General features: G+C 41.2%; 1 protein-coding gene across 2 annotated transcripts in view; it reads left to right on the forward strand.

Moving 5' to 3' along the window:
* The first annotated feature begins 2,682 nt into the window (after positions 1–2,682).
* The window catches only part of ttbk1a (tau tubulin kinase 1a), a 47,729-nt gene continuing 27,345 nt past the window's right edge, over positions 2,683–23,066 (forward strand). Inside the window, exons 1-6 of one of the 2 annotated variants that reach the window (XM_071503407.1) lie at positions 2,683–2,770; positions 13,793–13,951; positions 15,471–15,618; positions 16,686–16,759; positions 17,189–17,329; positions 20,453–20,557. In XM_071503407.1, coding sequence (XP_071359508.1) covers positions 13,844–13,951; positions 15,471–15,618; positions 16,686–16,759; positions 17,189–17,329; positions 20,453–20,557 — 576 coding nt within the window. In that variant the 5' untranslated portion in view covers positions 2,683–2,770; positions 13,793–13,843. Of the gene's footprint in view, positions 2,771–6,058; positions 6,197–13,792; positions 13,952–15,470; positions 15,619–16,685; positions 16,760–17,188; positions 17,330–20,452; positions 20,558–23,066 lie in introns of those variants that run through there. The other variant, XM_071503409.1, reaches the window with a different exon arrangement.

Genomic DNA, 23,066 nt, shown 5'->3' on the forward strand with positions numbered 1-23,066 from the left:
TGTTTAATCTGTGGGAAGTTTTTCAAGTTTTTTATTTTTATTTTGTTTTATTTCTCCTTGTTCTCTGACCATGAAACACAAAAAAACAAGTTTGTTTTTATAGAACAAAAGGTTCATAGTGATCAAAGAACCCAGTGGAAAATGAAACATCAGGAAACATTAAAACATGTATATGATTCCCAATTATATTTATTTATATATATATATATATATATATATATATTCTACCTGCCTTCCTGTGGACGTCTGCCCTGCCACCTCTGATACTGCACCCAGGCGAGTAGCCCTGCTGGACCAGTCATCAGCTGGCAGCTCCCAGGAAATGATTTTAGTCCCAAGGATCTGTTATTATAAAAGGGTTGAGCGAACCCTTAAGAACCACTCTACATTAATCATACCCACAGTCTACTTTCTACTGTCTGAGAAGAATCATTGTACTCAAATTAATACAGAATTAAGTATATTTGTGTTGAGAAATATATTTCAAAGAGGGAAAACCATTCAGCAGTAATCAATGTTCAAATCACTTGTTGATCAAAATAATATTAATACCGAAATAAGCTGAGGCTGGTTGGCTTACATATAAATTTGGAGGGCGAAGGGTGGAGCGGGAGCCCGGCCACAGTGATCACTCCCTGTCTGCAGCCTGGTCCGAGATGTCCTCAGAGTCCAGAGTTCCTCCTCAGAGGTCTCAGTTCCTCCTTCACTGCTCACACAGACGTGTTACAGAGGTTGGATAATCATGCACCGCTGGTAGGCAAATTCACTTTTCTCACTTCTCCTCTCATACTCTATTTTCACTTGTAGAGTCTCTGTAGTCTCTTGTTGATGGTCTTTGGCTTGTAGGCTCCGTCCCCTGTGCAGGTGTCTGAGGAGGGAACTTCGTCGACGGTCAGTGATGGAGAACAGAGAATGAAGAAGTCACTCCTATTTATTTATACACCCACCCGTGACCTATGGGTGTGGGCTTACAAACAAACTTAATCATTATTTGTAGTACGTATTTACAGCAGAATCATTCAAGAGGAACGCTGTGTCTTACTGTCCAGTGGTGATGTTAGTGTCTTCACGTAGGTGTCAGGAGCGCAGAGATCTCCACCCTCCTGACATTAAAGGACCATGTGATCATTTTTTCCATTAAAAGAATTTAAGTCACAATGATATATATATATATATATAGGTCATCCATCCAACTGATTAGCCATAATGTGATGAAGGCAAAGTCAGAACAGAGACAATGATTTAAAAAAAGAAAATAAAACCCTTTATTCAAGATAAAGGGCAGCCAGAGATTTTATTGTGGGTATAGAAATGTTGGTGGTACTGGAATTTACTAATATTTGTCTTAAAGGACATTTTAAAATTTTGCTAATGCTACATAGCCAACGTTAGCATTAACGGCTGTTTACCCATCAGTCTCCTCAGGAGCTTCAGCCATTGTTGTGTTTACAAGACAAGACATCACAACACGTCCTCTGGGCAGCTACTTCTCAGGACACACTTGTCGCTACTGTGACTCGGTATCAAGAGTCCAGGCTGGGGCTAGCCGGTTAGCATGCTAACTTCAGTAGAAGAAAAAGAGAAAGGAGGCTACATGTCACAGCTTCAGAGGAGCAGGGCGTCTTCTTTCAGGTCCTCAGTACAGGTCCATTTGATTCTGACCAGTTAACTGCACCAACAACATTCCTTATAGAATCATTTCACAATTCATCTGGAATAAATGAGCATATGTTTTCAATTTCCTTTAACTTATTTTGAAAGAGCAGTGCTCTTCCCGTGTGATGACAAAGTGATAATAATTCCACATTTCTAATAATTATAATTATAAAATAATGATTCTATAATTTTCTCTGATGATGATTTTCTGTGAGAAAATGAAAATATAGAACATTTGAACATCTACAGTTTAAAGAAGATGAAGGTCAAAACCAGCAAGTGAGCGGAGACTGAGGAAAGAATTTATTATTTTAATTTATTTTTCATAGATGTGTCACCAGAGACATTTCCCATGAGAACTTCTCACATGGTTTAATTAACTGTTCAAATGATCCAGTGTTTCACTAAAAGTCAGATTAGAGGACAGAAAATAGATGATATCAGAACCTTTTCTCTTCTTTCCTCTCCTGTGAATCACCGACCCCTCAGATTTATCTGATGACCCCGTGGAGGGACGCGACCCCTAGGTTGGGAACCACAGGACTGAACTGCCTGCCTGTATTTTGAGCATGTATTTATTATAAGACCCAATGATCCAGCCATGATTTCTGCTGAAGCATCAGTGGCTCAGGATTAATGATCAGATACAGTCAGCGCAGTGATTTCACTGCAGGAAGAAGTACTTCTACTACAAACACTGTAAGTAAATGGTACTTTTACTACGATGCTTGTATTATGTGGTACTTTTACTACAGATGCTTGTATTATGTGGTACTTTTACTACGATGCTTGTATTATGTGGTACTTTTACTACAGATGCTTGTATTATGTGGTACTTTTACTACAGATGCCTTCATCTCATGGTACTCTGACAACTGATTCTTTCATAACGTGTATCTGAAGAACAGACTCCGTGTCAGCGGGGGGCGGTGTCGAGCTGCGTCCTCAGCATGGAGACACCGAGGAAGTGTGTGTGTGTGTGTGTGTGTGTGTGTGTGTGTGTGTGTGTGTGTGTGTGTGTGTGTGTGTGTGTGTGTGTGTGGTGCTGATGCTGTAGGGATGGAGCGCAGGGAGCGGATCCTGCTCTGTCGTCCGGACGGAAAACAACTCTCAGGTAAGAACAACAACAAACAAACACACGAACAAACAAAAGCCGCGTCAGACACGAACCGAACCGAACCGAACCGAACCGAACCGGGCGATCGAAGCGAACAGCGAACACGAAACCGAAGCGACGCGATGCTGATGCTGAAGAGTCTGTGTGTGTGTGTGTGTGTGTGTGTGTGTGTGTGTGTGTGTGTGTGTGTGTGTGCGGGAGGCCACAGGAAGGATGTCGGACCAGTAGAGTCTCATCAGAAACACGCAGTCGGGTTTGTTGTGTTTTATTCAGAAATAAAAGCCTCTCGCTGCTCCTGGTTCGGAGTCCAGAGGCGGATGTTCGTCTGAAACGTCGAGACAACATTAAGAGAACAGTAGAAAAGCGTTAGAACAACAGTAGAAAAGGCCCGACGGCAAATGAAGGGGATGATGGGGCGTTCAGGTGCTGCTCAGAGGGTGGGACTGAACAGCGCCGCCTGCCTCAGCTGCTACGTCCGATTGTAAATGAGGGAGTCACCGTCAAGTCGGAAAAAATAAATACAGCCTATAGCGTCCGGTCAATATTTTCAAAATAAAAATACACACTTAAATACATCATAAAAAATATATTTAAAAAACTTAAAATCAAATTTTTAAATGTGAGGGATTTAGGGAAATGTTGTTTACAGTGGTGGAATATTTTCTAATCTCCTTAATGAGATTAAAACTTGGAATAAAACTTTCCAAAATAAAAGTAATATTCTAAACAGAAAATATTACAGTTGTAGCATTTCGTTTTTTTATTAAGTAAAAATTGATCCAGTATCAGTTAGCTATAAATACCCAAGTGTCCAAATGTCAGTGGATACCCACAGCACACAGTGGACAGAAGACGCTCAGGGTGTAGGTTTGGTTTCAGAGGTGGGAGGGGTTACAGTCGCAGTAAAAAACAAGAAAGAAGAAGAACATATATTGTGTTTGCATTTTACTGTGTTTAATCCACATTTTCAGCCCTGAGTAGTGTCTGCAGGTATTCTGTTACTAGCATTCACCAATAGATAAGATAACTCGATTATACCTGCTTGTTAAGGTAATTGAGCTATAGCTGCAGCTCAGGGTTATTATCATTACTGAATAATCTGCCAATTATTATTTTTTCAATTAATAAAATGTCAAAAAAAGAAAAAAGACAAAGCCTGTTAAAATTTCCCAGAGCCCAAGGTGACATCTTCAAATGTCTTGTTTTGTCCAATCAACAGTAAAAAGCTGAGGAGTATTCAGTTTAATTCTCAGCTATGAGAAGCAGGGGCCAGATTATGTTGGCAGTTTGGTTAAAAATGACTAAGTTCATGTGAAATTTTCTGCCCAGAAAATATAATTTAAAGTGCTGCTTGTATGTGGATCCCTGAATGGCTCAGAACCGAATTATGAAACGGTGCAAAATCTGGGCCACAAATGTAATAAAACGTGAGACTTGTCTGCAGCATTGATTCCCGATGACACGGTGACATATCCTGACACGTCGGTGGACATCACTGCGCTGCTCTGAACATATTAATGTTAGATTGATGTATAAGGATAAGGAGTCGCAATCGCAGTGTCTGGAGTCCCTGTCAACGTTTTCTGTCTTAAACCAGACGAGGATCTTTTCTCTAACAGAAGCATAAACAGTTCAATAAAACTGGAGTCTCTGCAGGTGGATATTGTGCTGTGAGATCAGAACAAACACGTATCTGTGAACATGTTACTGATATGTTCAGTATCAACGTTTGTAACTTGCCAGATACACAGATGAACAACATTTCCTCCAGTGTTTGGGTTTTCTCTTATTTATATCATTGACAAGTGAAGATGTAAGAGAGTCTGAGATCGTTGCTCAGACAAAACAAGACATTTAAAGCTGAGTCAAATTTGAACTCTGGAAAACACAGTGGGCCTTTTTCATCAATTTTCTGATCTTTTATTGGCCAAACAATAAACCAGTTCATCAAGAAAATACTTGGCAGAAAATATGATAATTAAAATAATTTACAATCCTAAAACAAAATAAAGTAAATCAGATGCAAAGTATTAAGTAAAATGAATTTTTTGCATGTCCAGTTGTAATGAAGGTGCTGAGCACAATGAAAGACACACAATTAGAATTACAATGTAATGTTATCAACAAAACTGGAAAACATACAGATATGAAACCTCTTGTGTATAAATATATCTCAAACTCAGGAATAGGATCAAACAGTTACTCGTGGATATGATGATGAATGAAGAGGCTACACACTGTGCAATGATAGTAACATAAGATATTGTGCAATAGTAAAAATCAGGTGGATTCCTAAAAGCTGGACAGTGAGTTGCAGGTTTGTCCATTAAACAGGATCAACATTGTTCTTTATCAGGTGAAAATCAGAATCATTGTTAAAACAATTAATTAATTAATTTTCCAGAGCAGAACAATAATAATATTATGTAACAAAGGAGAAGTGTAGGTGTAATTTCTGATGTGTGGAATAACGTGTAAGTTTATACTAATACACACTGTACAATGGAAGTAATATACTGTAGACTAATACACTGTACATTAGTGCAGGTCAGACAGACATAATTAACTGCACATTCAATATATGTAATATATGAATAATTTCTACATTGTATATACATATGTTGACAGTATATACAGACAAATGTTTAAAGATTAGCCTGTTAAATAATCATTACACAAGTTTATAGGTAAAAAAAAAAAAAAAAAGAATAAAAAGTAATAATAAAAACTCCCACTTTATTCTTTGTTGAGGAAAGTGTCGTTCAGAGGGAGTTTTATTTTGAAAGCAGTGGCCGGATGTTGTGGTTGTGGTTGTGTGACGGTGGCTTGATGCTGGTGGAGGCAGAGCTGCAGTGCGGACAAACAGGCTGGAGCCGGAGAACCTGAGTCCCGCAGACCGCCTCCCGCAGCCGGCCCGCGCAGCCCCAGCTGGGGCTCTGGATCTGGTTCTTCCACGGTTCCACGTCTGGATCTGGTCCAGCAGGAGGAGGACCAGGAGTCCGCATCCCCGCGTCCTCCTCCTCCTCCTCCCTCTCCTCCTCCTCCTCAGCTGCAGCAGCGGAGAGCCGGAGGAGGACCCGGACCCGGACCCGGAGCCGGACCCGGACCCGGACCCGGAGGGCAGCGGGGTTTTCACTCCTGGACTCTGAGGGGAAGTAAGATCTGGGTTTTGCTTGTTGCCGGACTCGCTGGTCGGGCAGGGGTCTGCTCTGCAGCCGGGCCGGGGACGGACCCGGTCTGGTTGGATGCTGGGGACTGTTAGAGGAGAAATAAATGGTGGTTTAGTCCTGTGGGAGTCTGAGGCCCAGACCCCGGCCCCCCTTTAGAGGAACGGTGGGTTTTCTGGACCTGAACGTTTTGTGCCGAAATAAAATCCCAGATGAAGATTCCCAAAAGGCGGAAAAGGAGCGGACGGTGCGCCAGGTAGGCCTGACCCGGACCAGATCTGGCCCGGACTAGAGATCGGCCAGTGGGTGTGTGTGTCCTGCGCTGATGCGGGAACGGAAGTGAATGTGTTTTGATTTGATCAGAGTCCTTTAGCCCGGGACAGACCCGGGCCGTGTCGCTGTGATGAGCTTTGATTCATAACTCGGGTCAGTCCGGGCCAGATTTATTGATCAGCAGGATGTGATGCTGCGCATGCGCACAGGGTGCCCATGACTGTGCACTGCAGAGAGGAAGGTTCACTGAGCGATGCAGAGCAGGGAGGAGGCGAGGGCGGAAAACCTGGACCCCCGCGGGAGCGTCAGGGTTTCACACTCACATCAGCCTGTGTTATTATCCACAAAATAAAAGCACCGCAGAGCTGAAGCAGGTCGAGTCTGATGTACAGAATCACTGTTATCCCAGTGTTTCCATGAAGAAGACTCACATGTGGACCTGACATGATGAGGAACCATGTCAGAGTTTAAAATTCAGCAGAAATACAACGACGTCATGTGATGTTAGTGCAGTTTGTCACAGTTATTCTTGATTAGCTGAACTGAGCTGTCATTTTCTGCTGAGGGTTTTAATCACTATCACTATTTAAAAAAACCGTTATTGACAAACCAGATATTGTTGCCAGAGCAGAGCAGCACTTATGTAACAGAGGTTAAAGTTGTGCCGAATAATTCACTTTTGCACCAAAACCAATTTTTGAAATAATTCAATCTATTGACAAAGACTTACAAGAGGTCATGACAGCAGCTGGTGGACCAGCTCTTCAGATAAACCGACATTTCTAAAGTAAGAACCATCAAACAGCAACAGAAAACTCCTCGGACGTGAAGACTCTAATGAAACTTTTATATTAATTTGATGGGGTTTTTTTTTTAATCCCTTTTTGTTCTGACTATTCTCTGTTTTTAACACAGAATTTTAATCAATAATTAAAAATGACATTTTTTGAGAAATTTAACAGAGCAGAACAACAATAAGTACGTATGCTACAGATATACAGTGTGATTGTGCCAAAATTTAGTGTTGAAAAAATTTGATCTAAGGAGAAGGACTTGTAAGAGATGATAACAAAAAAAAAAAAGAATAACCACATTTTCAGACAAATAAACATTAACAAGTGAAAAACAACAAATTCAAGTTTAAAAAATCCTCAGAAATTAATGTCTGAATTTAGCTTTAATATTGATATTTACATTTATTTGATGTTACATTTTTGACACAAAGTTCTTTATCTTCTGATCCGAGTTTTCATTATTTGTTATCAACATTTGCTACTTTTAACATGGCAAATTGTAATCAATAATTAAAACACTGTATTTTTATCGATCAAATGTTGCTGCCAGAGCAAAGTGACAATAATATGATCAAACAAAGCTGAATTATGTAGAAGCACAGCTCAATGTGCAGAATGACTCTTGTGCCAAAATCCAATTCTGAAATAATTTGCTCTTAGGATAAAACTTATATAAGACACGATGGCAGTAAATAATGAATGGGCTCATCGTCAGACAAATAAATGTTAACAAGTGAAAACCACCATTACAAAAGGTCAACAGTAATTAGGAGCCTCACTGAAAGTGTATATTAATTTTATGTAATTCTGATCTTTGTTTTTCCACGTATTTATTCTTTATTTGGTGATTTGAGCAGGCACCATTTGTTATCTCCACGATTGCTGTTTTCTATTATCAGATAACATCATTTGTTGCATTTCCTTATTTTTGGATTGTTGGCATTGTTGCTCGCAAATATCTTGCTTGAATTACACAAAATAATATGAGACTTTAAAGCTTTTAAAGACTGATGGGTAATGACAAACTACAATGAGCTGATTATATTTTTTGACTAATATAATGGCCGAGATTGACTTGTTTGGAATTGAAATGTGTAACCTCTGATATCTCTTTGACCTTGATTAGTTGTCCTGTAACTGTTCAGACTCTGCAGCAGCGCCTGTGAAACTGTTCTGTGCTTCTTCTCCTTTTCCATGTGGTGTCAAATCCCCAGCACATGTAGCTCAGTATAAAAGTTTGAACTCTCCAAACGGTTCATCACTGGACAGGATGAGGCTGCGTAACGTTGAAGGTGTATTCACATCATCACGTGCACCTTGCTGTTGTTGTGGGATTTAGTGCAGAAGGCCGAGCGGGCACAGCCGACATCTGTTGACCCCTGCATGAACTGACAGATGCAGAAACTAATGACTAATGTTGTTGAAGTTCTGCAACTGTTCTATAACAAACTGGCCTCGTACTTCAGACCAGATGAAAAAGATATTTTCACATCAACGTGATTCAGTAAAAAAAACAAGAAACTGTTTGATTCCTACAAACATAGCAATCTATGACTAGCAACATTAGCGTTGTATTAAGTAAAGTCGTAGGGTCTGAATCAGCTCTCATTTACTTATTTCAATGTGCACGTTTATTTTAGTGTTTTTCTAATAATCCCTCGAACGTTTTCTAGCAGCTGTTCTGAAATGAGACGTTGTGATTGACGGATCATTGGCTGTCTTCCAGTGACAGGCCATGGCATTAGCTAGCCTGGTGGCTAACTCATTTAGCAACAGATAAACTGCAAGCATATGTTTGATATAGTCATTGTCCATTCACCTGTTAGAACGATCTTACTGAGTCCTTTTTAATTGTTATTTGTATTGATTGTTGCAGATTTGTCAGATAATTAGCTTAAATCGGCCAATAGAATCGTCTGTAGATGTATCGGTCGATCTCAGATTTTAATGCTGATACTTTTATCCTTCTATTTCAGTGAATTACTTAAGTAAATGATCTGAATATTTTTTTCACCACTTAGTATTTCACAAGGTTTCAAGAAAAGTCAGTGAAAAGTAAACATAATTTGTGCAGCATGAATTTTTTTATATTTCTCATATTCTGTCTTGCGACACTTCAGATTGATGGACTGGGGACGTCAAACCTCTAAAAGACTAAAAATTATGGAATCTGAAATTACAAAACAGACATAAATATGAAGTTTGTCCTGTGGGTGGGGTTTGAGGAAAAGTTATGAGGTCACCAAAATCAGGTGACTTCATCCTCTGGGGAGCAGGAACACACACTGCAGGTTTTATTCCAAGGCTCTGTTGAGGTGTGTTCCTCTGGAGTAACGAGCAGCGTCCTCATCTGTAGTGTTGCTTGGAGCAGGACACAGGTGTTTTGGTGAATCTGGCATCACATGGAACAGGTAAATAAATCCTGTTTTTTCACGTCACACAATTCTATTTGCTGTCTGAGGATCTGAAGGTGTTGTCCCTCCATGCTCCACCCCCCATGTGACATCACTGTTTGAGCCTGTGTGTGCAGGTAGGATGGCTGCAGCGGTGGGTCGTCATCCTTCTCCTCTCATGGTTAACTGTGCCCTCTGTTTTGGCTTGTAGGCTAACACAGGAACAGGAAGGGTTTTGTCCCGCTCAGGATTTGTTGTAAGGCGTCAGGTTTTCCGGGAGCTCAGAAATATGGTGAGCTCTGACTGACTTCATCAGATCAAAACTGGAATGATGCAAACCCGGCTTCTGGCAGAGCACCCCACTCCCCCCACCCCTCCCCACTAGAAACAGATTGGTAGATTTGTAGGTGAAGAAGAGAAGAAGAAGAGCAGACTGCGGTTGGAAGGTAGAGAAAGTGTCTGTGAGGATGTTTCACTCTGATCTGCTGCTGAGACGCGTTCATGCACCAGGACGTACTGCTGCTGGACCACAGAGGTTCTCTCATTAGCACTTATTTTACACTGCAGGGTTATTATCAGTGTCATTATATAATATATACAATATAATACGGCACAAAATCATAAGGTTTGGAATGACACAAAACAGTAAGGTAAGATTTAACGGAATAAAAATGTACAATATGATGCTACAACAGTGTTTGACACCATATGATATGATGCAACAGGACAACATGAAACCCTGCTGCAGAGGCTGTAAAGCTGTATAATACAGCCCATAATAATGAAATGAAACTACTTCTCCATGATACAACTGGACATGACACAATATGCTAATTATAATAATAATATTTACAATAATGATAATAATTTGTAACACAATGATAATACTTTAGAACACTGTATCATATTATACAGTAGTTATACACTTACGCTTATTTTTCTGTCTTGCCATACAATACCACATTATACCATATGATAATGTTCTATACTTTTGTACTACTATACTATACTGTTTTGCACTATAAGAAACAACAGTAGTATTCCATACTATACTATGTGGTGTATACTGTACTGTGCTAACCTATAGTTTGCTATACTAGAGTAAAGAATTAATACATGATATCACACCATACAATATTGTATATATAGCACTGTACTAACACTATAATACATTTGCTATAACATTAAGTAAAAATACTAAAGTATACTATATCATGCAGGACTATAAAATAATATAAGACATGTTACTGAATCTGACTATAATGCCACATACATGTGAACCTATTTTGCTACACTACTGTGTACAAACTGTGTATAAACTGTACAATTGTGTACAACTGTAGTATAGTGTAGTATGCCATCTTATATTGTAATATATTGTAAGATATGATGCAATACTATACAAAACTGGCCAGTTACTCACTGCTACGTTAGATCTGCTGTTGTGTAAGACTGTTGCAGTGCATTCAGAGAGACTCTGTGGCCCCGCCCTCTGCAGTGACTGGCGGCTCAGCAGCGTTTTGAGGCCTGCAGCAGGTTTCACTACATCTCCAGTGTTACAGTCGCTCCCACCTGCTGGTCCCTGTGCAGCTGATGATGATGATGATGATGATGATGATGATGCTGCTGCTGTTTGACAGAGCTGTATCACTGCAGGTGCAGAGAAGCCTCCTCCCCTCCTTCCCAGTCCGTCCAGTCCTCTGTCAGAGCTGGTCTGACTGGAAACACAGCGGACACTCTCCATTATATCTGCAGTCCGCCTGAGCTCTGCATGCACTGATGACGGCCCGTGGCATTGCATGCAGAACAGCATGGTTTGGGGACTGACATGCATCACTTTGAACTTTAAAATTTCCCCCACGAATCCACTGAAAACTGACGACCATTCATGGCAGATTGGTTGCACCAGAGCAGAATAAAACCCAGAGTTCAGTTCAGGTCGACCGAGTGCAGAGCAGATGGATGTAGTTGAGAGTGATGCTCGCTGAGATACAGGCCTGCTGATGGAAGTGTTTGGTTCTTTACCAGGGCAACCACATCCTCCACTACTAATCCATATTTAGTGTTAAGGAACGGTGTTTATAGTTGGCTAGTTCAGACTAATCAGCTTTTATTAATTTACCAACGCAATCACTAACCCAGTTTCAACCAATCCCCACATTACTCGCAGTTTCGCAGTCTTTGCAACGACCAGAAAACCTCGAGAATTTGAGCAAATGCCACATTTTCAAGTTTGAGCTCAGCTGAAATAAAACCAGAGCTCGACCACGTCTGAAGACTCTGGGACTTTTCTTCCCCTGAAGCCGTCCTCTCAGGCAGAGCTCACTCCCAGGCTGTTTGGTCCCCAACAAGCTCCTCCACAACTTTCTAAAATTCAACCCAAACGCATCCAAACTCGGTGCCAGGTATTTACAGTATAACCAATCATGGAGCTTGTTGGGTGTGGTCCTCCACTTGGGAGCGTACACTACCTGCCAGGTCAGATACAGGGGCAGAAAATTACCCATGTTACCAAGTCTAACTGCATATCTAGCTTCTGTGACAAAACAAGCCCTTGTACCTAAATAACAAAACAAGTTATTTGTCAGTACAGTACTAATTTTTCCTTTCACTGTAAGGGCTGGGTATGCTGTGAAAATATTCAATACTTCTGATTAAAGTCCAAAACGTTTTTTGTAGGAGTGTTTTCAGCAAAACCTTTCCTGATAAATCATTCCGAAATTATTCCGAAATCATAGACCTGTAAAATCAAGTGTTGCTGAATTATATGAGTGCAGAGATTTGACACCAGCTTTCAGTATTTCACAGTTTGTCAGTGCTAAGTATTGAGGTTCAGTGCTCAGCCCTTATCAGTATTAGTGATTATTTGTTTATACTTTTCCCTCTGAACTGCATTTTTAAAGGAATACTTTAACATTTTGGGAAACTTATTCTTAAATGTTCTGATTTATAGCACTCCCCTGGCTGTACGATAAATATGAAGATACAGGAAGCAGCTGGTTAGCGTAGCTTAGCATAAAGACTGGGAACGGGGGGAAACAGCTAGAAAAAGCGACAGTTCATCATTTTACAAGGGGCGGTCATGTGCCAGAATGTTTCTTGGCAGGGAAGTCAGTGCTCCGAGCCAAGAAATATTTAGTCACAAACACCAACCCCCCACTTCTGTTTTTGTACAGATTAAAGGTCCCATATAATACTCTTCTTCTGTGTTTTATTTGAAGTATTGATCTCCATCTGAAGATATATTTGTGGTTTTAAGAACCAAAGACCATCTCAGTGTAGTTTTACATCTCCTCTCCAGTGATTCAATAAAAATATAGCAGATTTAAGGTAAACACTCACAGAAACCAAATCCTGCAAGGTTGGATGGTGGGTCCAGGTGGGCGGGGCTTGGGGCGTGGCTGAGAGCGGTGCTTTGTTGTGACATCACAAAGTTCCAGAAGTCCTGACAGCTGGTTTTAAGGCTCAGTTTCTGAATACAGGCTGTGTGCATTTCTCTGTGGACTGAGGCTTTGATACTTTCACAGTATTAATATAGAACCTAGACCTGCTTTATAATCACAAACACATGGACATCTACCTTTACACAAACATGGGACCTTTAAACAAACAAGATGAAAGATGTTATAGTCAGTGAGTTCAAAGGTGCTAGTAAGTGGATTTTGTGACCTTTGGACAGAGTCAGGCTAGCTGTTTCCATCTGTTTCCAGTCTTTATGCTAAGCTAAGCTAATCAGCTAGTATCATTTTTACAGATATGAGAACAATCATGAACAATGTGAACATCTCACTCTCAGCAAGAAAAAGATTAAGTACGGTATATTCCCCAAAATGTCAAACTGTTCCTTTAAGTTTAAAGCATAAAAGATTTCAAATGTAATTTTAAAACAGCGTCTTCTAATTCAGTTTGAATCCCATCAGACCTCGGTGGGATCGTGTCGGGACAAGTTCCCGTGCCATGCTGATGGTTGTTAGTTCAGATGATTGACTAAAAACCAGCTTGGTCTGATCTCGGTCGTGTCGATGGCCGTCGGGCCTTCGCAGCATCGAACCTGCAGCTGCAGTCAGGATGTGGGCGGAACGTCCGACTGCTTCCTCTGCAGACATGATATTTGCTCCAGTTACTGCAAATACCATCACACACCCCAACCCCAACTCCCCCACCCTCACCGGCCTGTAGCCTGATCCAGCTGAAGAATGGCTTCTAATGGCAGCCAGTCATCTCTAATGCCTGTTGTTATACCGGACTGCTGTGACTGTCCCAGCACAGGGCTGTGGTTAGACTGGGAGCCCCCCAGTACCAAGATGACATTTTTTTAATCACTAACTTTTCTGCCCTGCTTTCCTTCCTTCCTTTCTTACTTCCTTTCCTCCCCCCTCCCTCTCCTCACAGATAAATGGCTCTTTTAAGCTGGGAGCTGCTCGTGTTCTGTCTGGCTGGCAGATGCAGTGCCTAGTCCCCAGCCTCCAGGACAACGCCAACATGAACGGGACGTCCGAGCAGGCCGACATCCTGCCGCCAAACTGCATGGTCAAAGACCGATGGAAAGTGGTGAGTCAGGAAACCAGCCCCCACCCCCACAGCTCACTTTATAGGTTCTGCTGTGGAGCTTCAAAAGCTGTGCATTTCCTTTTTCTCCTTTTATTTTGTAGAATATATTGTAAGAATTATTATTATTTTTGTTGTTTTTAATTTGCTTTTTGTACGTATTCTATTAATTATTCTTTTTACATTTTTTTTAATTCTATATTTTATTTTTAAATGTATTAATTTTTTTTATTGATTTGTTTGCACAGGTTAAAATCAAACAAATTTTAAACATATATTACCAAATATATTTTAATATAAATGGTATAATTTAATTTAAATTAATTACTGTATTTTATTTTTTAATAGATTATTTCATTATGTATCTTTAAATGTAATTGTCTATGTTTATTTTTAGTTTTTTTTGTTTTGTTTTGTCATCAAATAAAAAGACAAAAGAGAATAATGTACATGGAGAAGAAGAAAGAGGAAATTTCTTCTACATAAATAATATAACATCATATTTACAATGTTAAAAAAATCGATATATTATGACCTCATACAACAATAATAATATTTTTTTGACTAATTTAGTACCTTTCTGACTGCAGATAATACATCATAGTCAATATTTAATAGTTAACTTTGTTGTTCTTGTCATAGTCACATTATTATTGTCTGGTGATGGATCCAGCAGGAACCAATCAGGACACAGCTGCTAAAAGGTGTTTAGTGTAATAAAAATTAAAAGCAAAAGACAAATGAAAATCAGACGATATAAGCAGCATCATTTTCAGCAGCCGACTCAGACCCTGAAGTTTCCTCCAACATACCAGCAGCTGTTTTTATCAGTCTCTGCTCTCAGCTCCATCCACATCTGAATTTAACATGGCACACCAGGCGCAGGCTCAGGGACCTGAGGGGTCAGAGTATTTTAGTCCATCATTTTGACTAAAATATAAAGTTGATGAAATATCACCTGATGGATTTTCATTTAAATGAAAATAAAACAGAAAAGAAAGGAAATAAATCAAAGAAACAACAGTCATGTGAGGAAAGTCGCTACATGTGACCAGGAGTTAAAGGGCTCATACACGTAAAAATTCATGGCTGAGCGTTTCTGAAATAAGACGTTACATAACACAGCTGCTGTCTCAGCCAATCAGATCGCAGCGTGGAGCCTGCAGGCTGTTTGCACTTCAGTGATCAATTTACTGTCTTCACGGAACTGCTGAGGCTCAACACACACACACACACACACACACACACACACAGATATGTATAAAGAAAAGACATAAACTAGAAAAGTGAAAGAAAGAAAAAGAGTAGAAGAAAAAGAAAAAGATGAGGGAGAAATAAGAACAGAAAAGTCAAGAACGAGAAAAGAAGACAAGAAATGCAGTGAGATGGTTGAGGAAAAAGAAAAAGGTCAAAAGGGTCAAACAGTGTTTTGAACCATTCACTGCTTTAGTGAAGCTCTCGTGACTCCGGTTTAACGCCGCAGCCCAAACTGACCGAGTCTGTCCTGTGTCCCGTGTCCCAGCTGAAGAAGATCGGTGGGGGCGGGTTTGGGGAGATCTACGAGGCCTTGGACCTGCTGACGCGGGAGAACGTGGCGCTGAAGGTGGAGTCGGCCCAGCAGCCCAAACAGGTGCTGAAGATGGAGGTGGCGGTGCTGAAGAAGCTGCAGGGTGAGAGCGTCCACACCTTCAACACTCCGTCACACATGTAAACGTTAGCTCAGCCAGTTTCACAGGTAGATCTTTACCGTTAGTGGATAAAACACATATCGTTGATAGTGAGATTATTAGTGGGAGCGTTGAATCTTTAAATCTTGCAGCGGGTTCACTCAGGGTCAGGATGTTGGAAACTAACCTCCAGCTCCTCCACATATTGAATTTAATGCTGAAGATAAACATTGATGATGACAGTGGAGATTGTGTAATGTTGTTATGTCACTGTTGATCTCAAGCAGGGATTGTATTACATGTTTGTGCGTCATGGCAGCACATGATTGGTCAGTTCGTTACTAATCAGAGAAGCTTCCTGTGAGTCACAGGAGCTCGAGTTTCCAGCCGATGACTGAGATCAGCTGATCGACAGCCACTCCTCCGCCTCCTCAACGTTTTCTGTCTGTACCCGATTAAAAGAGAACGAAGCTTAAAAATAGAAATAAAATATAAATGACCAGGCGGCTTTAGATAAACTTGGACAGATTCAGTTAAACTCGAAGGTTCATTATGATTGTTCATGAAAAAAAAAAACATGTCCTGAAGGTCCAGGATTCATTTCAGATTCATTTTCCGTTCACATGAAGTGTTTCAGGTTTTCTCCATAAGGTTTCACACGCAGCCACATTCAGATCAGTGTTAACACTGAGGCCATCACTGTGAACTGTCTCTGCTCTTATCTGGAAGAAACGAGCAGTGACTCAGGTGATGCACAGATGAAAATACCCAACACGTCTGAGTCATGTCACTTTATTTAAAAAAAGATGGCTCTCTTATTCCAAACACTGTACATGTCGGCTGGTGTGTTAACAACTAGTGTGTTTTTTTTAATTTGACGGGTTTATTTGCACGTTCTAAAGGACTTTAGTTCTGAAGGTTGAAACTTGACACTGATTGATTTCATTGAGTGACTTGTAAAGACGAGTTGATTTCCCCGAGTTGACAATGACATTTTTACAGTGCAGCAGTTGTTGAGTTTCATTGTCAGACTGTGAATGAGCCTCTGCTCTTCTCTTGTTCTTTTTCAGGTAAGAACCACGTCTGTAAGTTTATTGGCTGCGGGAGAAATGACAAATTCAACTACGTGGTCATGCAGCTTCAGGTGAGTCAGAGTGCGGACGACTACAGACTCAGGACTTTTATTGTGAAGGGTCTTTGAGGGGTGGGAGGGTTTACATGTCAGCTTCCAGGGGTGCATTGTCTGATAATCTGTGCATGGCTGTATATATATGTATATATAATAAAACAGATCAAGTCTGGCTCATAATTGAACCCAGCACATATTATTTGCTTTTTATGATCATAAATCAATAAACCTTCATTATAATTAGATCAAATACATAATTGAATAAGAATCTGAAACACATGGAATTGTTGAACTACATTTTCAGACAGAAAACACAGAGCAGATAAGACCAGACACCAGCTGTTAGACTGTATTTTCACCATATTTTAAATCCACAGTGACGGCAGCTTGTTAAGTCTATAGCGTCTGTGTCGTAGCTGAGTGTTGGACCCTGTGCTGTTGCAGGGGCGTAACCTGGCGGACCTGCGGAGGAGTCAGCCCAGAGGGACCTTCACCATGAGCACCACCCTGCGGCTCGGGAAGCAGATCCTGGAGTCCATCGAAGCCATCCACTCAGTGGGCTTCCTGCACCGCGACATCAAGCCGGTACGCTGAAACCCTGCCTCTCAGCTGGGTTCTCTTTTCTCTGAAGGTCCAACCAAAGAGTCTGAGTCGTTTTCCTCTGTGGTTGGTTCATGTTCCTGAGTGGAAAGTGACGCTAAGGAGGGAAGAGATTGGCAGGGTTTGACTCACACCTGACCTGAGGAGTGTTGGGCTTTAGTAACTGAAGGTGACTCAGATTAGTGCATCAACATTTTTATCACCTCCTCTCTTCTCTCAGCGTCACTGTGGCTAACCGCTAACATGCTAGCTAGGTGGTGACATGCTGACATTAGCCAGCCACAGTAGCTCCAACAGAACGAGTACAATACATTCGTCCATTTTGGTCCCTGTTCACTCGAAGGTCAGCAGCTCTGACAGCTCAGCTTCAGGATCGGAGAAAAACATTTATGCCTCATAGTGTTTTAGTTCATCATTTATTGCTGCATAAAAAAATCTTAGATGTTGTTAATTGATCTTATTCTTCCCATATTAAAATTGGTACAAAATTCTACTTAAATATTGCCTTAGATATGAAGGAAAATGTGTAGAAAGTTTTGGTGAATTTTACTTTTGAATCAAAAACAAAATAATTCGTCCAGATGTCGGGAATTCTGTTTTCATGAGTTTTAAGATTTATAACCAGAGTTTAAAAGACTTTCCCCAGTGTCTCCTACATTTTTGGCTGCGCCACAACAGCGAGGTCGGACTGAGTGACTGAGTGATGAGGTTACACCATTGGTCAACTAGCCAAGTGTTGGAGTTTCCCCATTGGCCATTGCTCTTTCAAAATGAATTGGTGCTATTACATCATCAGGGGGCGTTTACAGCCTGCAGTGTTGATAACGTAGCGCCTTTGTCTCTAGATTAACAGACTTCAAAATAAAAAAAGCACCTGGAGACAAATCTACAGACTTTTTGGACACATCTTAGTAACTTTTTGTGGAGTTGCTTTCATCCCATGAGAGCAAGGTCGAGCTTCCCTCCCTCTGTGGACACACCTCTCTGTGCTCAGGGATCATTTTAACATTTTTCCAGCTGAAATCACAGCTCAGCCTTTACCTGATGTGTTTGGAGATTTTGTCAGACGACCATGTGGTTTTGAAAATCAGGGTTTCAGCTGCAGCTTGTTGACATGTGGTCTTCGTGGACCAGGTTTTGTTTCGTTGTTTCGTTGTCATGACAACAGAAACAAACACGTAAGTGAGAACAGCTTTGTTGGGAATTCAACTTATTAAAATACTGTGTATGTGAGCACAGAGAGGAGGAGAGAAGAGCTGAGACCAGCTGATACAGGCAGACGCAGCCCGGACATATTCGAGGTTCCGACTTGTTGTAAAAGCCTTGTAACGTGTGATGATTCCAAATCCAGTTCTAAACACGAAAACAAGCCAGTAACAGTGAGGACAGAAGAGGATATTAAGAGGATTTCGGAGCTGAATAGATTTGCATATTAACGAGCTGAACTGGAACAAAAGCTGGAGGACAAACGCTGATGAGTGTGGAGCATCAGGAAGGTCAGAGTGAGCAATAACAACCTGCAGAGCTTCTGATGCTGGTTGTTAACATGAGTCAGTCCATGAACGTAGGCTCGGTCTGGTTCAGCTTTCAGTGCAGCAGTAGAGGAGCAGCGGTGGAGTTCGGTTTCATCAAACCAGTCACTTCACTTTTTTCATTGAATGTAGTTTATTTTAGTTCCTCAGCTCCAGTGTTGGTGGTTAAGTTTTTAGGTTCCTCATATGATCTGCAGTCTTGAGCTTTTTCTCTTTCATGTACAGTTTTTTTTTACAGCAGGAGAAAAAGTCCTTAAATCACCTGGAATCAGTAAAAATACTGGGCTGTATCTTGGTGTCGGTGCAGGGTGCAGAACGTGTTGTCGCACACCGAGATAATTTCACTGAGCGCTTGGGTTTGGTATCACAGTGGGAGGAGAGGCGCGGCAGAATGTGTGGTGATAAATCCAGCAGCACTCTGCAGTCCTGCTGCCAAGAACGAGCGTTTCGTGCTTCCTGCCTGCTTCTCTTATACATAATGTTATATATAATACTTTGTTCACGTTAGTAGGTGAAGGCACACACATGTGAACCTCTCTGAAAACACACAACCACCTTTTTTGTTTGTATTTCCACTTGTACATCGTTTTAACCAGCTGACAACTGATCATGCAGACAAAAAAAGTCTTATTCTGATTCTGGCTTTGATCATTAATTATTGACGGACAGAATGAAGATGAACGAGTGATTCTTACCAGCTGCGTAACCCACAACTCTTTGTTTACAGCCGTCTGAAGGCAGCAGGTTTCTGTTCCACGTCTCTAACAGGAGAGATGATGCACACTGCCAAACCACAATCACACATTTATAGGTACAACAATGAAACTCACTTAGAAGGCGAGTCGCTGGTTCAACTCCGAGAGGTACAACAAGCAGACATCAGTTGGATCTTAACTTTACCAGTGAAGGAGGGACTAAAGCACAGAGGAATAAAAAGCTGAGTTTTTTATCCTGGACTTGAAAACCTCCACAGATCCTGCAGTCAGAGGGCGGGGGCTCAAAACTGCTGCAAGAAATCCACAGAAACCTTCATGCTTCTGTTCCCACAGAACTCATCGTGTTAATTATTCTACAGTTTCCACCGCAAATCAACAGACGAGTTAAATACTCACAGTCCTGAGAAAAATCATACATCATTAAAACTCCCCCAGGACTGTTCGTTCCCACCAGTCCTGCCCACAGTGTCTCCATCCAACACACTGCGTAACTGTGGCAGAGCGTCTGACCAAAGTGTTGCCTGGAGATCCACAGTTTTATTAAACTCCACAGTCCCTCTGTGTAAAAACACTCCAAAGTTTATCTGAAGCAAATATGAGGCTTCGGTTGTTTGAATGAGACAAATATCTTTAAAAGTTAAAGTTGGATTGGTACAAAGTTCCCTCCCCGTGTTGACTTCCCTGCACCACAGCTGAATAAGGACTCAGATAGTGTTGAATGGTATATTTTTACACTGTTGTACATTATATTATTCGGAGGATGTATTTTAATGAGCAGTATGAGCAGGAGGGACGATAACAGCCTGTATCTTTACTGGTGTAGTGAACTGATGTGTTTCTGTGTTCTTTTGCTCCCACAGTCAAACTTTGCGATGGGCCGGCTCCCCTCCACCTACAGGAAGTGCTACATGCTGGACTTTGGTCTGGCACGGCAGTACACCAACACCACCGGAGAGGTCCGGCCGGTAAGAAACTTTATCGACACCCACACCGTCTCCCTCGCTGTCCTGCAGTCTGCGTCTCTGAACCGGACTGGAGGCTGAAAAACAACCGTTGATCCTTGATCTTAGAAACAGTAGTCTGATAAATTAATGTTTTCTCAAGGTCCAGTTACGAGTTTTTGCCAGAGCTTTCAACCGAGATTATTTGAGATTATTTTGTCAAATTGAAACAACAGTTGATGTCCTAAAATTAAATGTTACAGGAGAAGATATTTGTCATCTTTTTTATTGTCATGTCACTTTTATGGAAGAACACCAAATAAATATGTTAGATATTAGGAAAAAAAGATCTTTTGATAATCTTGTAACAGAAAATATGACAAAAATGATAATTTTGAGTTACTTACCAGTATTTAAAACTGATGAATGTTTCATATGATGGAATAAGAGTCAGATTAAACGAAAACACACATTAATTATTTATATTTTGACAAGCATAGGGTAGCCCATCATACTTCAACACAAATTCTTAGAAAAGCCATCTCATAATTTTGATCTTCACTTATTTATTTAAGGAGAGTCAATCAAAAATAAATGATGAGAAAAATTTTTTGATTAAGTCAGTGCTTTATTCTAAATTATAATTTTGACTTTCAAATCACATGTAATGTAATGTATGTAGTATTTAATCTAATGTAGTATTTAGTCCACAAGACATATGTTAACATTTCAATGTTATTATCTCCATATTTTCATATTTTTTTTACAATTTTATTATTACTCTTGATACTCAAAATATTTTTTTGCACCATTTCTTTTTATTGTTTTTAATAGTTTTTGTCTTTTTCTCGAGCAGGAATGGTCTTCTGTACACAGCACATACTGTTCCCTCTATTCTCCTCTGATGTGTTCTCTGGGCTCAGTTTGATGAAGCTGCTTTAAAAGAAAAATGCCAAACTGAATAATATAAAGCTAAAATAAATCACACAGGCAGACAGGCAGGGTGTGTTTGCTGCATTGCAGCACATTAGTTCAATAGATCAGCTGTAGACAGAGAGTCTGTGCTGTTCGTCCTGTCTGTTGAAGGCCTGCCTGTGTCAGTGACTCACACAGATCAATCATCAATTATAAGGATTGATCAGGTATTTTTGAATAACATGACAAAGCAGGAGTTTAAAAGATCCTGATGCTGCATTATGGTGTTTTCTAGATTGAAAGGCTTTTATTGTGAAAAGTCTGAAACAGTTCTAGGTTTGGTTGTTGGTCCAGAGTCAGAGATCAGATCTGCTGGTCTTTGTAGTTTTTCTCTGCTGCTCTCCTCTCTCTCTCTTCTCATTTCTCTCATTCATTTCCTGTGTCTCTCTATCAGACTGAACTCTGAGCTATTTTTAGATCAGAGAGTACGTGAGCTGCCTCCATTTACTGTCAAACTCCTCCTCCTCCTCTCTCTCCTACGGTTCTTCTCCTCTCCTCCCTCTCCTTCTCCACATCATTCTTCCCCTCTCTTCTCCTCTCTCCTCTCCTCTCCTCTCTCCTCCTCTCCTCTCCTCTCCTCTCCCCTCCTCTCCTCTCCTCTCCTCCTGCAGTGTTGCGTTGCTTCTGTTGCAGCAGTGAAATGAATATTTGATGCTCTTACATGCGTCAGTGAGCGAGAGACCTTAGGCTCCCTGCCTGTCCTTCCTCTCTCTCTCTCTCTCTCTCTCTTTCCTCTCCTCCACCCATCCTCCATTGTTTCCCAGTGTCTCTCTCTCATTCTCTCTCTGGCTCCACAGCTGAGTCAGCTTCAGTCCAGTGATCCGACAGGATGACCCACCCCCACCCCTCTCCCACTCTTCTTCCTCTCCTTCCTCTCTCTCATCCCTCCATCATCTCTTTCAGCAACTCACTCTCTCTCTCTCTCTCTCTCTCTCTCTCTCTCTCACGCACACACAGCCACATCAGCTCTGATCAAACAGGAACTCCTCCCTGAACATCTGCTCACATCTGTCCATAGAGTTGCAAAGTGTTTCCAGTTTTTCCCTTAAAAAAGGGATTTCCTCCAAATTTAGCACAAATTTGAACCAGAAATTCTTTGAAAGAAAATGCAAATGAATGCACGTTTAATCAGGAGCTGGTTCCTGAAGAGAAACTGCAGGTGGAGCTAATGGTCCAGTCAGATGCTATTAAAACACTGCAGAAGAAGAACATGATGGAAATCTGACTTCTGACCTCACAGAGCTGACGTGCTCGTTTCCTCGGTGACGTGCTCGTCTCACGCTTCATGCACGTCATCATTTATTCACTGAGCCTGTTTCCGTTGTGAGGTAGGAGCTGGGGCGGGTTGTTGAGGGGAGGGATGGCCTTAGGGAGAAATCTGTTCAGGTGTGTGGTGGTCCTGGTCCTGATGGAGCAGAACCTGCAGCCAGACAGAAGGTTTCTGAGGAGGCAGTGAGCCGGGTGTGATCGGGCCACCATTATCCCATTGGCCCACGTCCTGGCTCACCATCGCCCTTGACGAGGCCTACGACTGTGGTGTCATTAGCAAACTGCAGCA

Source organism: Trachinotus anak, unplaced genomic scaffold (genome assembly GCF_046630095.1).
Source record: "Trachinotus anak isolate AG129_WGS33_773 ecotype Australia unplaced genomic scaffold, CSIRO_AGI_Tana_v1 ptg000019l, whole genome shotgun sequence".
NCBI classification, from domain to species: domain Eukaryota; kingdom Metazoa; phylum Chordata; class Actinopteri; order Carangiformes; family Carangidae; genus Trachinotus; species Trachinotus anak.